This window comes from Mus caroli, chromosome 12, assembly GCF_900094665.2.
Source record: "Mus caroli chromosome 12, CAROLI_EIJ_v1.1, whole genome shotgun sequence".
NCBI classification, from domain to species: Eukaryota; Metazoa; Chordata; class Mammalia; order Rodentia; family Muridae; genus Mus; species Mus caroli.
Window position 1 is genome coordinate 96575952 of NC_034581.1, and position 20760 is coordinate 96596711.

The 20760-nt window shown below is 41.4% G+C and overlaps 1 protein-coding gene across 4 annotated transcripts in view; it reads right to left on the minus strand.

Annotated features, from left to right (window-relative positions):
- Positions 1–881: 881 nt before the first annotated feature.
- Atxn3 (ataxin 3) overlaps positions 882–20760 on the minus strand; it is a 37780-nt gene continuing 17901 nt past the window's right edge. For 2 of the 4 annotated variants that reach the window (XM_021178563.2, XM_029484599.1), the window contains exons 7-11: positions 19517–19649; positions 16485–16651; positions 15194–15290; positions 8466–8563; positions 3612–5235 (exon numbers count right to left, since the gene is read on the minus strand). In XM_021178563.2, the coding sequence (XP_021034222.1) occupies positions 5138–5235; positions 8466–8563; positions 15194–15290; positions 16485–16651; positions 19517–19649 (593 nt within the window). In that variant the 3' untranslated portion in view covers positions 3612–5137. Of the gene's footprint in view, positions 5236–8465; positions 8564–15170; positions 15291–16484; positions 16652–19516; positions 19650–20760 lie in introns of those variants that run through there. The other 2 variants (XM_021178564.2, XM_021178565.1) reach the window with 2 other exon arrangements.

Sequence of the window (20760 nt, forward strand, 5' to 3'; positions counted from 1 at the left end):
CTTCAGGTAGCTGCTAGGCTTTCCCTGCTGTGATGGCCTGTTCCAACACAGAACCCAAAACGACCACTCCTAAGTTCTTTCTTGTCAGGGATTTTGTTACAGTGGCAAGAGAGGCAATAAACTAGCCCTTGCTCATTGCTACTGAGCCATGTAATGTACTAAACACATCCCTCCCAGGACAGACCTGGAGGCCGTCCATATATTCTGAATGATTAGTGTCACTCCTGGTTGTTTCATAGAAACTAGAACAATGCATGGTCCACACCAAGCACCCAGAGTGTTCACTGAATACTACTGAGCTTCTCTGTGATGACCTGAGAGACAAAGGGTAGCGAAGATCCTTAGCATAGGGTAGAGAATGGTAGAGGGAAAAAAAAAGAAAAGCTACCAAGAATAGTAGCATACTGCAAACCATGTAGGCCAGGTCAATTAAGGTTCTACAGATGACGTCTCAAAAGAACAAAAGCAAGCTACTAATGTGCTTTGTCTCTCAAGGTTAAGAACAAGTGAACAAATATTCAAAACCAGATTCCAAGAAGAATGTGGAATTCTATTCTTGGAAAAGATCTGAGGAGAGGGTGCAGGTATAAAGGTCATTGGGTTTAGTCCTAAGCAATGAAAAGAACACTGTGGAAGGCTCTTATGTCTGGCATCAGGTGACAGTGTATTCTGACAGGAATCTGTGAGGGATTCACAGACTGCAGCTGTGTAAAAACAAGCAACTCCACAGACAGTGCTTCTCCAAGTTCCAGCTCCATGTCCTGGTACAGTGGGTCTGAACGTGGCCTGAAAATGCATTTAGGAAATGCTTCTGAGAGACAGATAAATAGCTTGCCTCCCACCAGACTTTGAATTATAAATTAGAAATAAAGATAGAAAGGTTAATAGAAAATCATTCTCTTTATTTAATAATCTCTGATATTTAAAATACAACTCATTAACACACATCACCAGAACCCTCAGTGTTCAACAGTGCTTTGGAAGCCCAGCTTTCAAAGGAGCCGACAGACGGAAGACCTGTGGAGTGGCAGCCGACACTTGAGGCACAGGAGGAAGGGCTGCAGAGTTGGGTCCTGAGGGAACTGCTCGGCCACAGTGCATCACATTGACAGAAGACAATGCCTTTTATTTTCACGGCTTTTGCACTTGAGTTTCATATATTTTATTTATACAGAACAGTCTTTTTTAAAAAAAAAAAAAAACAAGTTATTCCTATTAGTCCAGTGTTGTAGAAATTAGATAAGCACATTTCAAATGTCTGTCTTCCTTGGAAAAAAAAAAATCATTAAAAAAAATTCCAGGAAACATACCACCTTTAAGCCATTCAGAGACAAGTGAGTCCCACCTACCTAGCTGCATTCCCCACACACTTCTCGCTAGTGCCTCCCCCATGACTGTGCACTGGTACTATTAAGCCTCCATACATTTAGGAACTATCTATTTTTTTTTTGTGCTAATTCTTAAAATGACAGACCATTTTAGGCACACACACATATACAAAGTATTCCTCAAATTAAAAAAAAAATATCCTTTTCATTCATGATAGACTACAACAAAACCCTTTTAATATGTATAAAACTTTGAAAAAATACAAAATCAATTTGTCTCTTTAATTGTAAACAAATTAGGAATGAAGGGAATTTTTATGTTAAATATGAAAAACAAAAAAAAAGTATCTATACTACTGATCCGATGTGGTCTTCCTTAATTAAGGTCACATATCAGAGCTCTACACTTGTCAGGACTAAGTTACAACAAACATTCACTTTGAAAGTCCTTCCTTTAACATCTCTCTAAGCACAGGTTACACCGGGAGCCACTGCTCTTCTTTTGCAGTGTCAGAGACTGAACCCAAGGCCTGGGCCACTAGGTAACTGCTCTACCACTGAGCACATCCACACTGCCTAACATAAAGTCGGATCTGGAGGTTTCAATATTAACTGAAACCTCTCGCTAATTTAAACCACCCAGATTTCCTAGCTTAAGACTCTCAGATGGCACATTCGGGTTCTGCACTGCCCTGTTTAGCCTTAGGCAGGGCACAGGGCCAGTTCTAAGAATTTAGTAACTCTTGGCACCAGCATGACTTAAATCGTATCAGACATGTGGGTATTCAAAATGTGTGGCTTAGACTCTGGCACGAATAAAACTTACTTCTCTCCACCTGATATTAAGTAAAGCAAAGGAGACTACTCCTTTGAGAATTCATGCTCATTAACTTTGGCTTCATCAAGAAAAATCAAGTTTTCAGGAAAAAAAGAAGCACCGCCTCAGATAGTCTGTGAGGTGTAAATTATTTGGCCAAGGTTTAAAACTTTAGCATGGAGTTCACCTGCACTGACTGTATCAAACAACTTAAATCAGTGAAATGTCTGCATAGTACTGTCATTGGGGGTATAGATTTATGGTTTAGGCCAAAGGACAGCTATTCTGAATTTTTGAAACATAGATAAGCTCATGACATCCCAAAATATGAATGTGATCTTTCCAAAGGTTTGTTTGTTTGTTTGTTTGTTGTTTAAGACAGGGTCTTGCTGTGTAGCTCCAGAAGTTTGGGACTTACTATGTAGACCAGGCTGGCCTTGAACTCAAAACAGAAGCCTGCCTACCTCTGCCTCCTAAGTACCAGCATCAAAGCATACAGCACCACGTCTGGCCTTCCAAAGGGTCCTTACACTTGGTTATAACACTAGCATCACGGCTGTACGTATTTTATCTGGCAGAACAAGTTACAGATTTTAAAAAATTATTATCAGTAGTTTAAATATAAAACATTAAAGTATTCCAATTGGTAAAAAAAAAAAAAAAAAAAAAATGGAAATGTCAGTCGAGTCTGTAACCCAGCAGTGGCAGTGGAGTCCCTTGCCCCTGTCTGTCCTGCAGTACTATAAACAGCAACTCCTGGTGTATGAATTAGAATGTCACAGAACTCCTACACTTTGGATACTGTGGTTAGAATAAGCACTGGCATCTTTTCATACTGGCTACTCATTAATAATGAAATCTAAATGCTTAGGTAAGCCTAGGTCAACCCAAAGAGGACGGCGATTCAATGGTGATTTTGGATCTGCCTGGACAAATACCATAATTATAACAAACTAAAAAGCTTCACTCAAATAGATTCAGTGTATGCTCATTTTCTCTTTAAAACATTTCTAATAAAAGATTAACATGCTGTATTTCATACATGATTTAAGTGGGGTGTGAAATATGAACATTTTATAAACTCTAAAGTTAAAGCTGAAATGTATATTGGCTTTCTCATTTTTCATCAGGCAGCACACCAATCTAAATGTATGGAAAGTTTATTGTGATTTTTCAAAGGGTAAAGGAAAAGGGCCAATGTCTGACAAGCGAGCAGCAGACGGGAGTAGTTACATACTTCAGTATAGCAATCAACCGTCAGCAAAGTCCTAACTAACGCCCTACAGCCGCCCAACGCTTCTGAGGCTTTGTTTTCAGAAGAGTAAAAACTTCATAGAGTTTAATATAGGACTGCCTAATTTTTCATGAAGCAAATTTTAAAAAAAATGAAATTGGCACGATATGGCTAAGAAAAACAACAAAAAGCAAACAAGGAAACCCCTGTTTTGGATCTGGGGATATAGCTCAGAGGTAGGGTGCTTGCCTAGCACACTGGAGGCCCTGGGTTCACTCCCTCGCACAACCAAACCAAACCAAACATCCATCCTATCAAGAAAAAGCTATTTCATAATGATAAATAAAAATATTTGTATCTTTTTCAGTTAAGACAGCAATAAATCCTACATCCAAAACTTTCCCTGATAAAAACGTGTGCAGAGCACACACCAGTAGAGCAATATAGCATGCTGCCCCTTCCTAAGCTGGCTAAAATCTCTTCTTGGACTTTACTTATGTACAAGTCACCATTCGAAGGGGCTTCAAAGGGGAGGGAGGGGAAAGCAGGTATCAGGGTCTATGACACCATGACAAAGACACATAGTTAATTTCCACCCAAATCATACCACGTATTGACCCAGCAAGACTAGCTCTGTATCCTGCTTAATGTTTATCAAAACTAAGGACTTTCCTATTTACAGACAGACCCTGTAAGCATTGTGACTTCTGTAATTCTTAAGCGATTTAAACATGATTGCAAGGGGCAACCCACAGTATTATTTAAATATAGTTTATTAGTAAATTACTTTCAGATTCTAGACCATCATCCTAGCAGCCTATTTTCTACTAGAAAAAAAAAATTTTTTTTTAAATTTTTAGAAAGTGAAGCAGGCATCTATTTTCCAGGACTTAATTGTGATTAGAACACAAAGCTCCTGTCACAGAAGAAAAACTAGGACAGACCCACCACCAAGACTGAAGGGCGAGTCTCTCCTGTGGTGCATTCATGGTGCAGGTTACATAGAAGGGAATCTGTGTCCTCTGCCTCCTCTTTTCTCAACTGGAGAAGAAAGGAAGTAAAGGCACAGGGAGGGCTCCAGCCAGGAGTCAGCCACTCACAGGGCATCCAGACAGCGCATGCTCATGCGCTCACAAAACCCTCAGCTCATTTACAAGAGCAGAGCTGACTGTCGAGTAGAGGAATGCACCAGAATTAAGAAATATGATCCCACTACAAAGGCTGTAAAAGCAACAGATCACATTAGTTGAGAGAGTAACCAAAGCCAGAGAAAATAACACCAGGAAGCATCCACGTGCCCGACATATGTATGAGCAGACAGATTGATCTTTCTGTAACAAGACATATAAAAGACATTTCATAAAAGGTAGGTCTGAAATGAAGTCAAAGCTCAAGTGAGCCAAGCCACCCCCAATGCAGAGAGAAAAGGAAACATTATAGGATCAAGTTCTGTGGCAAGAGCTAATCAGTTGGTCCAAAAGAGCCAACAAAAATTCCATAATTTCAGTCAGATATTGCACATTTGACAAACAAAAAGGGACATTTAGAAAACTACCTTAAGTTTCTTTCATTGCTGACTGCCTCTTTGGCTAGTATCTCAAGCGTTCCTTAGTCCTATGACACATTTCTGCCTTTCTGCTTACAAACCACCGCAGTGTCTTTATCTCTTCTGGTGAACACACTGCCAAAGTGGCCCTTACACTGTAATCACACAGACAATGTTACAAAGTGTGAGTAGCAAAATGACTTTTAAAGGTACTATTTTTTCCTTTCTGCTTTCAAGTTGTCTTTAGCAGTTTCTAAAGACATGGTCACAGCTGCCCGAAGCATGTCCTCTTCACTCACAGCGTCGCCTCCTGGGAAAGAAAACAGAGTTCTCAGAACGACTTCTGCAAGATCCCCATCACTGGCAAACTTCTGAATAGAGCTCTAGCTAAGTTGGTAGAACACTTGCCTAGTATACGCAAGGCTCTGGGTTCAATCCCTAGCATGGCATAACATGGGAAATGGAGGCACACTCCTGTATCCTAGCTCTTAAGAGACAGAGGCAGGAGAATCAGAACTCAAGGTTGTCCTTGACTATATATATAAAACATTTGAAGCCAGCCCAAGCTACTTGAAACCTGTCCAAGATGAAGGAAAAAAGAAAAAGCAAATTCTTAGCAAACATATTTCTACTGAATATTAGTTTCTTTTTTTTAAAGACTTTGTTAACTGTGTGTAACTCTGTGGGCACAGTGTGCCATGACATGTACAGAGTTAGGGCCCGCTTCCATCACGTGGGTTCTGATGGTTAGATTAAGATTGTCAAGTTTGGCAATTGGAGATAGCTTCTGAGTTAGGTATGGGAGATGGCGTTCACTCACTCTCCCCTCTTAGCTGCGAGACACCACACGGCTTAACCTGAGCACCCTGCCGCCACCTGTGAGTTCATCTGTGCATCAGCTCTGCTGTGTCGGGAAGGCACTGCTTCCCTGGTGTCTTCCGCCCCAACCAGCTCTGACCATCTTTCTGCCACCTTTCGCTCAAAGTTCCCTGAAGCCTGAAGGGCAGGGTTTGATGACACATCCTGTTTAGTGTATTCCAAGCCCGTTACTCATTTGTTCCCATCCATTGCAAGTACAAGCATCTCTGATGGTGGCTAATCGACTTGCTGATCTGATTGCCAGCCCTGAACAGCCAACCCTTTCTTTAACTGCTGGAGACATTTGTGAAACTCTTTCCCAAGCCTAGTAAGTATGTAAGTCCTGCATATGTAGTCCTGGCTTAAATGTTTCTTTCAGCATGGGAACCACATTATCCACTCTGTCACTCATAGACACCTCCCATTTCAAATTGCTGTTGGGACAGTTCTTTCTTTGATTAGGGATTGTGCCTTCAGTTTTCAGAAGTCCTATGAAGTATTTCTTTGTGATTACATAAATTTGAAGTTCACTCAATTTCTTCCACTTGCAGGCTTCTAGTTTTCTGTTCAGCTGAGACAATGAAAAGATCATCAGATGTTTTCGCCACCCTTTCTGCTTCCGGTTAGGAGGCTCCTGTGGTTAGGCTGAGCTAATGTCAGACGCCTCCAGCACTCTGCTCATTGGCTACAGTTTGCCGTGTTGATGGGAAGGATTTCTACATGCCTGTCATCTAGTCCACCAGTTTTCTATGCTGAGTCTATTCACTGAGCTTTTACATTTTAGTTATTCTTCTGCTCTAAAATGTGTGAGATCCAGGTGGCTGAGGATGACCAGAGTCTCAGCACTCCAGAGGCAGACGTGGGACAATAGTGAATTCACAGCCAGTCTGGGCTACAGAGTGAGAATGCCTCAAAACAGAACAAAACAAAACAAAAACCAAAAAGCAATGCTTAATTAAAATTGTCCACGTGGGTCCTTCTTTCATGGTTCCTGGAATAACAGTGGTTTCCAACTGAACCCTGGGTACTCGGGTTTTGTCACCTTGTGAGTTTTAATGAAATCTTCATTTCTGTGAGCCTCCTCTGATACAGGCATCTGTATAGGATATATGCACATTGACTGCAGGTGCCCAAGTTGGACAGAGGTGTCAAAGCCACCTGCAGCTGCATTACAGGATTCTGTGTCTAGTGCGAGACACATCTCACATCCACAATCCTTCACCAGTCTTTTTTTTTTTTTAAGATTTATCTATTTATTTATTTATTTTATGTATGTGAGTACACCAATGATGTCTTTGAACATACCAGAAGAGGGCATTGGATCCCATTATAGATGATTGTGAGCCACCATGTGGTTGCTGGGATTTGAACTCAGGACCTCTGGAAGAGCAGTCAGTGCTCTTAACCACTGAGCCATCTCTCCAGCCCCACTTCATCAGTTTTTTGACTGTTTTTGTGTCGTTCCACTCTGAGAGCTCTGCATAGATTCTATGAAGTCCTCTGACAGACAAGGCTTCTTCTCCATTCAACTTCTACCAATACTTGACTGGAGCTTAACAGCTGCTGTCTGGAGGATGGGTGAGTAGTCCCCTGGCCTCCAGCTGTTATCTAGACTATGCTAACAAAATGTTTTCCTTTACTAAGTGGTAAAATGTATTTCCTTTCCACTTACTAATATTCATTACCTCTAATCATCTCTGAAGGATTTCTCAGGAATGCGTCAAATGTGAAGTTAAAGCTATGGGTGTGATTTTAAAACCAAACAGGACATGGTGGTGCATGCCCATTCCTGTTACTACTAAAAAAGCCCAAAGAGAAGAATCATGAATTTGAAGCTAGTCTGGGCTACACAGTGAGTTCCAAGCTAGCCCTAGCTACATAATGAAACTGTCTCAAACCAAAACTACATTGAATAAATAAAATCCAAACATCTACCAAGTGTCTTATCTACCTTATAGTTCAGAGGAACTTGGTATATTACAAATTCATTTTTAAGAGTTTTATAAGCTGGGCGTGGTGGCGCACGCCTTTAATCCCAGCACTTGGGAAACAGAGGCGGATGGATTTCTGAGTTCGAGGCCCGCCTGGACTACAGAGTGCGTTCCAGGATAGCTGAGGGCTACACAGAGAAACCCTGTCTCAAAAAACCAAAAAAAAAAAAAAAAGAGTTTTATAATACAATTAAAGAAGAAAAGGGGGCTGGAGAGATGGCTCAGTGGTTAAGGAGCATGGGTTGCTCTTCCAGACGTTCTGAGTTCAATTCCCAGCAACATTTATAATGGGATCTGATGCTCTCAGCTGGCATGCAGGCATACATACAGACAGAGCACTAATACATAAAATTCATAAATTTTTAAAAAAGGAAAGCCAGGTGGTGGTGCACATCTTTAATTGCTGTGCTGGGAGGCAGAGGCAGGCAGATCTCTTATGACTCTATGTATGGTTTACAGAGTGAGTTGTAGGACAGCCAAGGCTATACAGAGAAACCCTGTCTCAAAAAAAAAAAAAAAAGAAAAAGAAAAAGATAGAAAGAAACAAACAAATAAAAAACCCAATATAAAGAAGGAGGGGGAAGAGAAAGAGGAGGAAGGAGAGGAGGAAGAGGAAGAGAAATATAAAGTACAATTGACAAGGACCTTGGGTATCGAGTAAAGCATCACTGTGAATGGACAGAAAGCAAACCTTGGTCGCTCCCACGTCCTCCTGAACTTGTGGTCGGTCTTTCACGTGGATATGAAAGGGGTCCAGGTCGATCTACCTCCTGCTGCTGATGCTGTTGCCTGAAACATTCAAACGTGAATATCTGTTAAAACAACGCATAGGAAATCTGCCAGGAGAGCAGGTAATCACGTAGGAAATAAGCTGTTCCATGAATCAAAATGGTCACTGGCCTGAACACCTCGGAAGGTGAGAAATTAGTTTAATAATTACAAGTATAAAAATGGCAAAGTTCTGATTCTAAAATCCTGCATGTTTGAATTATCAGGGAAGAGGCAGGTATTTGCACTTTCTGTACAAGGTTCGCTAGTAGTGATTCTTACACAAATGAATGTTGCTTTATATGTCTTTATCACTGTTAGAAGCCACTGGAAAACACCTTTGATAAGACAAACTATCTTACTTTAATGTGCTTTCCCTGGCTGGCTCCCTCACTGCCATTCAAGTCTGAATTTACTAAGTTTCTCCCTGGAGTCCCTCTCCTGACTATCCTGTCTCAAGCAGCCTCCTGGCTTTCTCACTATTTCATTTTAATTCTCGGCACAAACATACTGTCTTTATGCTCTGTCTGGTCTGTATGTAAGCATTCAGAGCTCAACCTGATGCTGCTTACCTGTGTCCCAGTACCTGAAACTGTGCCTTGTCACACAGCAGCTTCATCACAGACTTGAAGAATTAAAGACATAGAAATGACTATATTCAGTACCACTGTATGTTGAAGTATGTGACCTGTGATTTGATGTTACAGGGGATTACAGTGAAGAGATTGCCATGAATCTCAGAAGACACTTTAAATTTTGAAGCAGTCTTAAGACCGAGAGACTATGGTGACCTTTGAAGCTGGACTGAATGTATTTTGTACTATGACATGGCTACAAGCTTGTGGGGACCAAGGACTAGAATGTAGTAGTTTGAATATGAATGGCCCCACAGAGTCATATAGGTGTGACCTTACTGGAGGAAGTATGTCACTGGGGGTGGATTCTAAAGTTTCAAATGCCTATGCCAGGCCCAGTCTCTCTCTGTCTATGGATTCTGATGTAGGACTCTGAGCTACTTCTCCAGCCCCATGTCTACCTGTATCCCGCCATGCTCCCTGCTGTGACAGTGGACTAAATCTCCAGCCCCAATTAAATACTCCCCGTTTAGAGTTGCCGAGATCATTATGCCTCTTTACAGCAAGAGCACTGGCTAAGACACTGTCTCAAAGCAAAAGTATTGAAGCTCATTGTGACACTCGCCTCCAGTCACCCAACTGGCCAAGGGAAAAGGTAATTTGAGCCCGGGAATGGAATACCAGCCTTGGTAACATATCAGTCCCTATCTCAAAAGCAACAACAACAACAACAACAAACAAAACAAAACAAAACAATGCAGGAACGTATCCTTGTGTTCAGAAAATGTATGCTGAAATACCAAGCTATAATAAGAACACTTCCAGATGCCTCTGGGTAAAGAGTATTGTGAGGAGCAAGCAGCTCTGCACATTAGTTCTGCTTTAAACACACAAGAGAGCTAAAAACCAAGCAAACCCATAAATGACATAAAAATCATAGATTTAAAAGTTGTGTGATTTTAAAAGGACCAAAACTTTAAAACTAAGTTATAGTTAGCATACTTTTTTCCTATTGTTCTTCTCAATTTTCAAATGGTCTCTAGTCCAGGTTGGTAGCCCAGGAGCTGCTGGCCTCCCCTCCCAAGGGCACCCTGCCTGTCCTCCTCAGGCTTGAGTTTTTAAAGTGAGCAATAAAGTTAACCCAGATTGTAGGCACTCCATCTTCTCCCTGTTGGCTTTTGAGGCAAAATACTGACTTCCTGGTGCTACAAACCTCATACAAGGGTGATGTGAAGGAAGCCCTGAGCTCTGCGGATTCTATGTGTGAATGCAACTTCAGAGAGATACCCTTTAATTTACCTTTAATTTTTCACTTAATATTGTACATATTCATGGGGTTATTATAACCTTACATTATGCAAAATGAGAACAGAAATCAGCTGCCAACCCTGACCCAACCACTGTAAAGCCCTGAAGATGCTGCTAGGGAAGGAGTCCCTCAGAACCTCCCACCATGTCTTCCTTCAGGCTTACAGCAGTACAGAGCTAAAACCTGGTCTCTGGCTGCAGACCAAGTACCCACATGAGCTACCAAGGGCATAAATGAGTCAGTGAGACACACTGTTTTCCTGGTAAGCAAAGTCATGGAGATGCAGCCTTGAATCCTGCTTCACAGCTGTTTCAGTGGAACCAGAAAGTCTTGACAACTATATCATAGCTATACATAGTTTCTGGGGTTTTGTTCGTTTGTTTGTTTTTAAGATTTAGTTAGGGACTGGAAAGCTGGTTCAGCAGTTGAGGGCACAGGCTGTTCTTCAAAGGACCTGGGCTCAATTCCCAGCACCTATATGGCAGCTCAAAACCATCTATAATCCTGGTCCCAGGGGGATCTAATATCCTCTCTGGCTCCTCAGGCACTACATGCATGTGAGACTGATACATACATGCAAGAAAAACACCCATACATATAAAAAAAATTGAAGAAAATGTTTTACTAATTTAATGTTATATAAAAGACTTAATGTTTTAGGCTCTGTGTGTGTGTGTGCTCACGTGCTTGCAAACATGCAGGAGTGTGCATACGCACATACCCTCAGGGGTGATAATGGAGTGTAGAATCCTCTGAATCTTGGGTGATTATGAGCCACAGGGGGTCGTTCTGGGAACTGAACACGGGCCCTCTCCACTGATCCCCACCATCCTAATCAGGCAATGGTTGCAGCCATTTTCACAAATTGGTCTAGATTTCAAAAGCCTGGCTCAGAACAATCCCTAAGATTGTTAAGCCCCTAATTTCACTATTAGTTAGTGTTTCGCTTAAACACCCTACCTCTTTGTGTTTCTTAAACTGAACTGTCTGATAAACTAAGTCACACCATGAAAGCTACAGTGCAAGTATAAGCCAATGAAAGCACCACAACACTCCTTGGCTACGAATGCTTGTTGTCTGCTCTGCTGGGAAACACTGTTTCTTGTAGCAGACAGACCACGGCATTCAAAGCTAGACCTAGAGAGGACATAAGTGATGCTGACACTCATCTGTAGAGCATGCAGCAGCTGACAGTCTTCAGTCCCATCACTGACTCCTGTGCTCCCAACAGCAGGTGTTAACAATGCCGGAGTGGACTTTATTTACACATCACTGCTAAAAAACAATGTCACGGCAAGGAAACATTACTCATAACCCTTACTCATAAGCTATGAATTTGTAGTAGGCTAATTTTTAGTAACATTTTTACATAAGAAAAGAAATCCTATAATGTGTCATATTTCATATTTCCATTAAGTATGAGGCCTTCAGAGGCAGTGGGGAGACGAGGGAAGACTGCCGACCTATGAGTAATAGGCTGACAGCAGGGCCAGCTTGGAGGGAAAGAAGGAAGTCAGAGTCTTAGAGCCAAAGACAGAGCCTAGAGAAACAGGGAGCTATTCCAGCTAAGAAATGGAGGGTTTGAGAAAAAGGCAAGCGCAGGAAGTACTTTAACCAATGAGCCATCCTCCAGCACCCCTCCCCCCCAACACACACACCTTCTTCTTAAAATCTGTAGTACACTAGCACGTTATTTTTTTAAAAATTATTTATTTGTTTTATGTCTCAGAGTACAGTGTAGCTCTCTTCAGACACACCAGGAGAGGGCATCAGATCCCATTACAGATGGTTGTGAGCCACCATGTGGTTGCTGGGAATTGAACTCGGGACCTCTGGAAGAGCAGTCAGTGCTCTTAACCAGTGAGCCATCTCTCCAGCCCACACTAGCACTTTTAAATGCTAGTTAATGTTAAAAATAAATACTACAAAGTTAACCCTTAATTCATCTTGGCTATCTGTGACTAGGTAGAACATTCTAGCTGTCTAAGCTCTCAGCAGAAGATAAAAGACTAAAGCTAGAAGCAATCATTAATACACAATCCACCACTAGAAAAGAGGCATGCTCATACCCAAAGTGGGTTTTTTTTTTCCAAAGGGTGCAAGCTGGGCCCAAATCTGTCAGCTCAAAAGCGCTGGTTATGGCTTTTACACTGTGACTGTTATAGATCACTGCCCATCATGGGATGGCACTGAGTTACCTTTACTGCTGCTAAAAGTGTAAGTCAGTGGAAGCTCCAAATTCTTATTTCAAAAAAGGTAACAAAATGTTTAAATACAAGAAAGCTCAGCAAGTGAAGACCCTTGCTGGCGGCCGAGCCTGATGACCTGGGCCACTGACAGGACCCACATGGAGGGAGGAGAGGAACCAATACCTGCGAGCGTTGTCTCTGGACCTCCTATGTACCATAGATAGTGTATTGCACACACACACACACACACACACACGTTCATGCACACGCACATGAACACACACACTGAGAGAGAGACTATGAATTGTGTAGGACAGAAGGGCACATACAGTCACTAACAACACTTACTGAAGGAAGGGATAGTAGGAACAAACTTTTTTGGTTTTGTTTTTTTGGTGTTGTTGTTTTTCAAGACAGGGTTTCTCTGTGTAGCCCTGGCTGTCCTGGAACTCACTCAGTAAACCAGGCTGGCCTCGAACTCAGAAATCTGCCTGCCTCTGCCTCTGCCTCCCAAGTGCTGGGATTAAAGGCGTGTGCCGCCACTGCCTGGCAGGAACAAACATTTTAAGAAACTTGAACTTTCTAGAATACTCATTTTGCCTACTTAAGTAGTTTTACGTTCTTTTAAAAACTAGATATTTTATAGGTGGAACAACATTATGAACTAACCAGTACCCCCTGGAGCTCTTGACTCTAGCTGCATATGTATCAAAAGATGGCCTAGTCGGCCATCACTGGAAAGAGAGGCCCATTGGACTTGCAAACTTTATATGCCCCAGTACAGGGGAACGCCAGGGCCAAGAAGTGGGAGTGGGTGGGTAGGGGAGTGGGGGGGAGTATATGGGGGACTTTTGGGATAGCACTGGAAATGTAATTGAGGAAAATACCTAATTTAAAAAAAACTAGATATTTATGTTATTGTTGTTGTTATTATTATCATTACTATATTGTGACAACAGCACTAATTAGGAGAAATAAAGAGAGAAACAGTCAAGTCAGATGTGGTGTGCACACCCACACTCCAGCACTCGGAGTGAGAGTCAGGATAATCAGGAGTTGAGGACTTGCACAGCAGTGAGCTAGATTGCTGAAAAAACAACACAAAAACAAAGCCAGAAGCAACCCTACAGATCACAAGCAAACACATGTTCCACAATATTTTGGAGACACACACAAAAAGTAATGACACACTGACTGTGACTTGGAGCAAGACGGATGCTGTGGGAGAACAGAAAGAACGGGAGTCAGAGGCGTAAAACCTGTGCTGTGTGCTGGTCTTAACCAACAACGAGTAACAAGCATGAGTGCGTTATACATAAATCTAAGGTTTATCATAATTTAAAAAGTAATAATTTCAAAAATTCAAAGGTCATAAAAAAACACTAAAAGACTTTTCTAAAATGTAAATATAATTAAATCAGTGAATGAATAAAGTCTAGAAATATCTCACATTAAGAGGATGTCAGCTGATCAGAACTTTCCTTCATATACTTATGAGTTGTGACTTAAAAAAACAGCAAACAGAAAAAGGTAACCATTATCTTCAGACACTAGCAGATGCAAGACAGTCCAAACTTTACTAATCAGCTCAAGCTCAGGTGCTGCTGTGCTGCGCTTGGGGACTGGGGGTGCTCATTCATACTGGGTGAGCACTCCCCTTTGAGCTGCATCCCCATCTTTTTAGAGATTTTGAAATGTGAAAATAAATGCATCGCTGAATTGAGAGATGTGGTATATAACCAGGCAGAGTCCATCCCTGGCCTTACCTTTCTGACATGAGGTCAGAGGGTTCAATTATCTACTATTAATTATTTAACTTTTAAGGTGGAGTATGCTTTAAAATAAAAAGCTAGGTACAATAACATATACCTGTCCTAGTACAAGGGAAACTGAGGCAGGAGGACAGCCACCAGTAGTGAGGCCAGCTAGGACTACAGGAAGGCAGCCATCAGTGAGGCCACCAACAGTACACAACAAAGCCCTGCCCAAAACAAAAAATAAAAGAAAGACTTGTGAATGATGATTACTGTAAAGGAAGACACTATAAAAGTAGAAGTGTTTCTCTTCCTAGGACGTATAGACAGAGTACAACGTATAGCTTCGGAAGCTTATGGCTCAGATTTATGCTTCTATGCCGCTGATGCTGGTAGACTTGGACCTCCTAAAGCGACAAGAGCAAGACTAGGGAGCATGTGCCACCTGCACTGGGAAGAGGGTCCACCTTCCTCAGATGCTGTTTTCCCTATCTACTGATGAGAAGGTAAGCAGGACTCATAGGTGACCAATGCTACATACAAAGGATCAATAGGCACTGACATAGTTCTTCTTGTCCTAAGTCTATTTTCCTTTTGATAAGCAAAATTTCACAAGGTTTCCTTTATCCTAGTCTATATAAATTTATCCAAGATCTGGCAATCGTTTTTCTCTAAATGATTAAGTATTTCACACCTTATTCTCTGTAAAAATTTTAGAAAATATATTCTTACGTTCATAGGTTCAGGCGGTAAGCAGTAATTTATAAACAGACAAAATAAGCAGGTATTAAATATGCAACTTTAATCTGTACCAACTACTTTACTTTTCAAAGTAGGCTTCTCTTCTCCTCCGAAGCTCTTCTGAAGAAAGATCTGTACTTGATGTCTGTGGACTATCTTCACACATACTTCTGGAACTACCTAAAAACAAAAACAAAAAATTATTTTATATACCTGTAAAAGCAGTAGTATGTTTGTTCTTATAGGAGCAAGCTTCTAGAAAGTTTTCTTCCTAAAAACATTCCACTACTGTTCTGTAACTTTAAAAAGCCTATGGAAGTCTTAGAAATCTAATTAAGGACTTACAATTCAATGTGTTACTGCAACCAAGGCTTATACGATCTGTGATGCATCAGATGTGAGGACACAAGCTCTCTGTTCACCTCGTATAAGAAGTATCAAGACCACACTTCTGTGCTCTTTAACTTGCATCTCCACCTTCAAAGGCAAGGCATTCCTCTCAACCTTTGAAGGACGACCATAACATCTGTTTTTAACAACTTGAATGTTTCTAAGCTCTCAACAGTAATTGTACCAAGCACAGATTCTATGTAAACTGTGAAAATGGTAAGATGGCTTTCTGTATATTACTTCAATAACCCAGCAAGCCCCTCCTAATGTAAGATGGGACTTCACACTACAAGGAGTATGCAGAGGTGAGCCTGGGGGTGAGGAGTCTAGGATAACGATAATGGCCATCTTAACAAAACCTCAGTACACTAAGACCTTTGAGGAATTTAGATGATGAGCAACCTCATTAGAAGTAGAAACAGCTTCATATGAATTAGATTAAAACAAAATCACAAAAATAAAGTGCTTTGTGCTCTCAGGAAGCGGCTTTGAGTGTCTCCCACTTTTCTCTGCCTACACTAACGGGTTTTGCCTTCCCTTTTCGCCACTGATGATGAACGCTTACATCAACAAAAAAGATGCATCCTGTGACGTGGCTGAAGTCTTAATCTGTATAATCTATATAAGTCTTTATAGCCAGTAAGTGCTGTGTGAATTTGTTAAAATAGCTGGCTTGGGTAAGGGGCATCTGGTCACTAGAAGGGTAATTCAATTAGTGTTGTATTGGCTCAGTATCATACTCAACAACATAACCACAGCCAAAATGATAGATGTGTTAAACACAATACAGTCCTAGTATAATACAAGTTATAAAAAATGATTTAAGATCAAGAAAATCTTAAAGAAATAAATGCTCAGAGTTTGCAGCTATTGCTTTTGCAGTAACTGTCAAAGAACTTCCAAAAGCACACTAACTTTCAGAACCGTTAAGGACGTGATCCACTTCTCCAAAGAGGCCTAAAGTACACATCAACGCGTCCAAACCTTGCATACTGAGCTGAATGGCCCTGCGGAGATCGGCTTCTTCGTCCTCCATGTCGATTTCCTGGCGACTCATGGCTAGAGCCCTCTGTAAATCATCCTCATCTTCATCAAATATGCCCGACCCATCAGCTGCCTCTAAGACGCGCTCCAGATCTGCTTTGAGGGCACTAAACAACAAATGAATTCATAATAATTACAGCCTAGAAATCCTGTCTCAAAAAAAAAAAAAAAAAAAACCAAAACAATGTGCATGGATATTTTGTTTGCATGTATGTCTTGCACAATGTGTGTGTAGTGCCTGAGGAAGTCAGAAAAGGGTGCTGGATCCGATGAAACTGCAGTTACAGAAGGTTGTGAGTGAGCAGGTGGGTGCTGAGAACCAAACCCAGGTCCTCTAGAAAGTAGCCAGTCCTCTTAACCACCAAGCCATCTCTCCAGCCCAGTATTCTTCAACTTTAGATCAAGTCTGATAAACATGAAGGCACTTACAAATCAAAGATTTTAAATCAAAAACATGCTCTACTAGATAAGGTCTACTAACAACAACTGAGTGCTGATAAAAACCTAATGTATTTTAGGAATTCAAAGTGTTGATTCTATAAACGTCACTAAAACACAGCCTCCCTGGGCAGAGTGGCATATGCTTGTTGAGTATCAGCTACTTTTGAGCCAAAGACAGAAGGGTGTCAAGTTTGATAACTGGACAACTTAATGAGACCTGTCTTTCAACAGAAGGGAACAGAGAGGGGACTAAGGAACTGTTCGATTAGAGAGTATATGCATAAAATGCAGGATTAGAGCCAAAACACTACCAATAATCACTTGACACTCAATCATTTCGGTTGGGGGAGGTAAGCTCTGGAGATGAAATGCAGTAGGAAGAATATCTGCATAGCATACACAATCCCCTGAGTTCAGTTTCCATCACCATAAATAAAACATGGAGGCACAAACATATGTACTCCCAGCCAGTGGGAGCTACTTGAGATCTTATATCAAAAAGCAAACAAATACAGAGGCTCCTCAAACAGTATGTGACCATGTCAAACTGCACTATAAGCACATCAGACCTATAGGCTAGCGCTACTCAGAGAAAAGCTGCTGCTTTGCAGACATCGGTCTTAGTTTCCCACCAGAACTAAGTAGTAAAATCTAATTGGCAGAGATGTTGGTTATGTAACACTTTGGTTACATAACAGAAACCGAGCTGGAACTGCGCTAGAAGATTCCACCTTGCTGACAAGCTTTCACAGAGCTGAAAGATTCTACAAAGGCCGCTGGAGGGGAAAATCACTAAGAGTCTAAACCAGCCCATGATGCTGTAATATTCTTCTGCTGCACAAGAATGAAGTGACTATTATGGGGCAAACAACCACTTTTTCTTCTCTTTCTTTTTTCATTTATTTGAGACAGTGTCTCTCTATTATCAAGCTCTGGCTGTCCTAGAACTCAGTAAGTAGAGCTGGTTGGCTTCAAACTCACAGAGATCTAACTGCTTTTGCCTCCAAGTGCTGGGATTATAGGTGTGCCACCAGGCCTGGCCCAACCATCTTTTTACTGGATTTGAGGGCCACTCCACATTAGGTAGTCCATGCCTGGTCCATGGCTGTGTTGGTCACAGGTCCTCAGTAGGGGAAAGTACTATACTGTTTCAATAAGCAGACATGTCAATCACCTTCTGAATACATTTAGACCTACAGGTTAGTGTTTGGGCTGAAAAGCTGCCCTCTCCCCTAGCAAACAGCAGAACTATTCAAAGTGTTTTAGAATAAGTGACTACTAAATGCCCAGACTTAAATGGGACATCTATATCACCCCTCTAAGGCTCAAGGAACTTCACAGAAGAGCGGGGAGAAAGGATCTAAGAGCAGATTAGGAAGAAATGCTGCCATGTTATTTTCTGACTATAATATGTCTGTTGCTCTCATAAATTCACAGCAGCTATAGTTACCAGCACAAAACCTGCACAAGATCAATCCATCAACATTCCAGCATGGATAGGGAGTACTAAGAGGTCCCTATCCCTAGCTGAAGAGCTATGGCTGCTAAGGGAGGGGGAGTAACTTTTCTTCAATGGTACAACCACTGGTAGGCTGTCTGTGTAAGCAAACCTCAGTGAGTCAGGAAGAAGAAAAGGAGGAGGAAGAGGAAGAAGAGAAGGAGGAAGAAAAAGAGGGGGAGGAGAAAGAGGAGAAGAAAAAAGAGGAGGAGGAAGAAGGAGAGGAGGAGGAGGGGAGGAAGGGGAGGAAGAGGAGGAGAAGAAATCACAATGAGCATAGGAAGGGGAGCTGCTGGGAGGGATTCAGAGGGAACAGCAGGGGATAAAAGAGGATAGTGAGGGATGACAGAATAAAAACATTTATACACATGTATAAAATTGTCAAATAAATATTTAAAATTACAGACGCGCAAGCTCCCAGTCCCCCATCCAAGTGTGTTCATATAAATAAAATGATCAAAAAAATTTAATAAACAAATAAATAAAAATAGGAGATTGAGGGCCGGGTGTGGTGGCACACGCCTTTAATCCCAGCACTTGGGAGGCAGAGGCAGGCGGATTTCTGAGTTCAAGGCCAGCCTGGACTACAAAGTGAGTTCCAGGACAGCCAGGACTATACAGAGAAACCCTGTCTCAAAAAAACAAAACAAAACAAAAAACAAAACAAAACAAAACAAAACAAAACAAAACAGAACAGAACAAAACAAAAACCAGGAGATTGAACATAAACTGAATAGAACATTTACCTAGTATGAACAAGAGGCTGATCTCCAGCACTACACAAGAAATGCACAAAATACAAATTACCCAAATCACCAATGGTAAAATGATCACACATTAAATGGCAGGGAGATGGCTCAGGGTTCATATACTTCCTCTTCTCCAAAGGGCCAAGTTCGGTTCCCAGCCCCCACATCACGCAGCTCACAATCATGTGCATGCACTCACACAGACACAAGGAATGGAAGCATGGACCTTTAACTCTTCTAAGGGTGTCCTCTATCATACACGCCACACTCACACGTAGTTTTACCTCTGTTCTTTCAGATGTGCTAGTTCCTCGCCAATAAGTTTTGGTCGATGCATCTGTTGGACCTTGATCATCTGCAAAAGTTGGTCAGCTTCACAATCTGGCAGATCACCCTTAACAACAAATATAGAATAACCTAAAAAGAGGCAAAAACAAACTAAAACAACTAGTAAAGAATTCAAACTTGTTTGAAATGATAGCTGACAGAAAGAGCACAGTAGGAAAAACAGAAGACCTGATTTAGTGCCGACTCTCGCTTGGATTAGGAAGGTAATCTATGGTAAATCACACAGGATCACTCTTCTCATCTCAAAGCCTCAGGGGCTACAAGAAACAAAGGCAGTCTACAAGGTCCCTAGGAGGGCAGAGCCTGAACACAGTCTAAAGAGGAGGATCCGGAATTGACTGCCTGCGTTTTAGCCTAGCTCTGCCACCTGCCGGTGCCACAGGGTTTGTCAACCATCTCACCCATCTCTCCTGGTGTCCTTTGTTGAAGGAGGGTAAAGGAACCTTCCGCACAGGGCTGGTGTGAAGACATATTTGGTTAGTATGTCCAGTGACTGCTAAAACGGATAAAATAAATCACTGGAAAACACGCTGCAAATGGCACCCTGCTCGCTGCCCCATACATAGATGCCTTCTAACTAAAAACAGGAGCTGGGAAGCCAGTACCCTAATCTAGTTAGTGTGCCTTGTGGTTTAGAAAGAAAAAAAAAACCACTGGTACAAAGCAACTTTTAATAAATACATACCTAATAAGCTAAGCTTTCTCAACCACAACTAAGTTTAATTTTTAAAAACATTTTCTACTATTGAGTTTTCTTGTACTTCAATGAAACAAAGAATGAGAAGGCTGCTCACTAAAAAGAATATGTTTAACTTTTTTTTTTTTTTTTTTAGGTTTTTCAAGACAGGGTTTCTCAGTGTAGCCCTGGCTGTCCTGGTCACTTTTGTAGACCAGGCTGGCCTCGAACTCAGAAATCCTCCCGCCTCTGCCTCCCGAGTGCTGGGATTAAAGGCGAGCACCACCACACCGGGCTATGTTTAACATTTTTTAAGAACAAGCTTAATCAGAGTTCAGATATCTTAATGTGTTTTCTGCTAACAAAACTGTTTCTAAATCCTAGAATCAGCATGCCAGCTCACTATAGTACCTAGTGAACATGTCCTGAGAAGATATTCTGCCTTATACAATCAGCATAGTAATTCTGGATTTTATTTAGAACTTTGGAATTTATTTTGAGTGT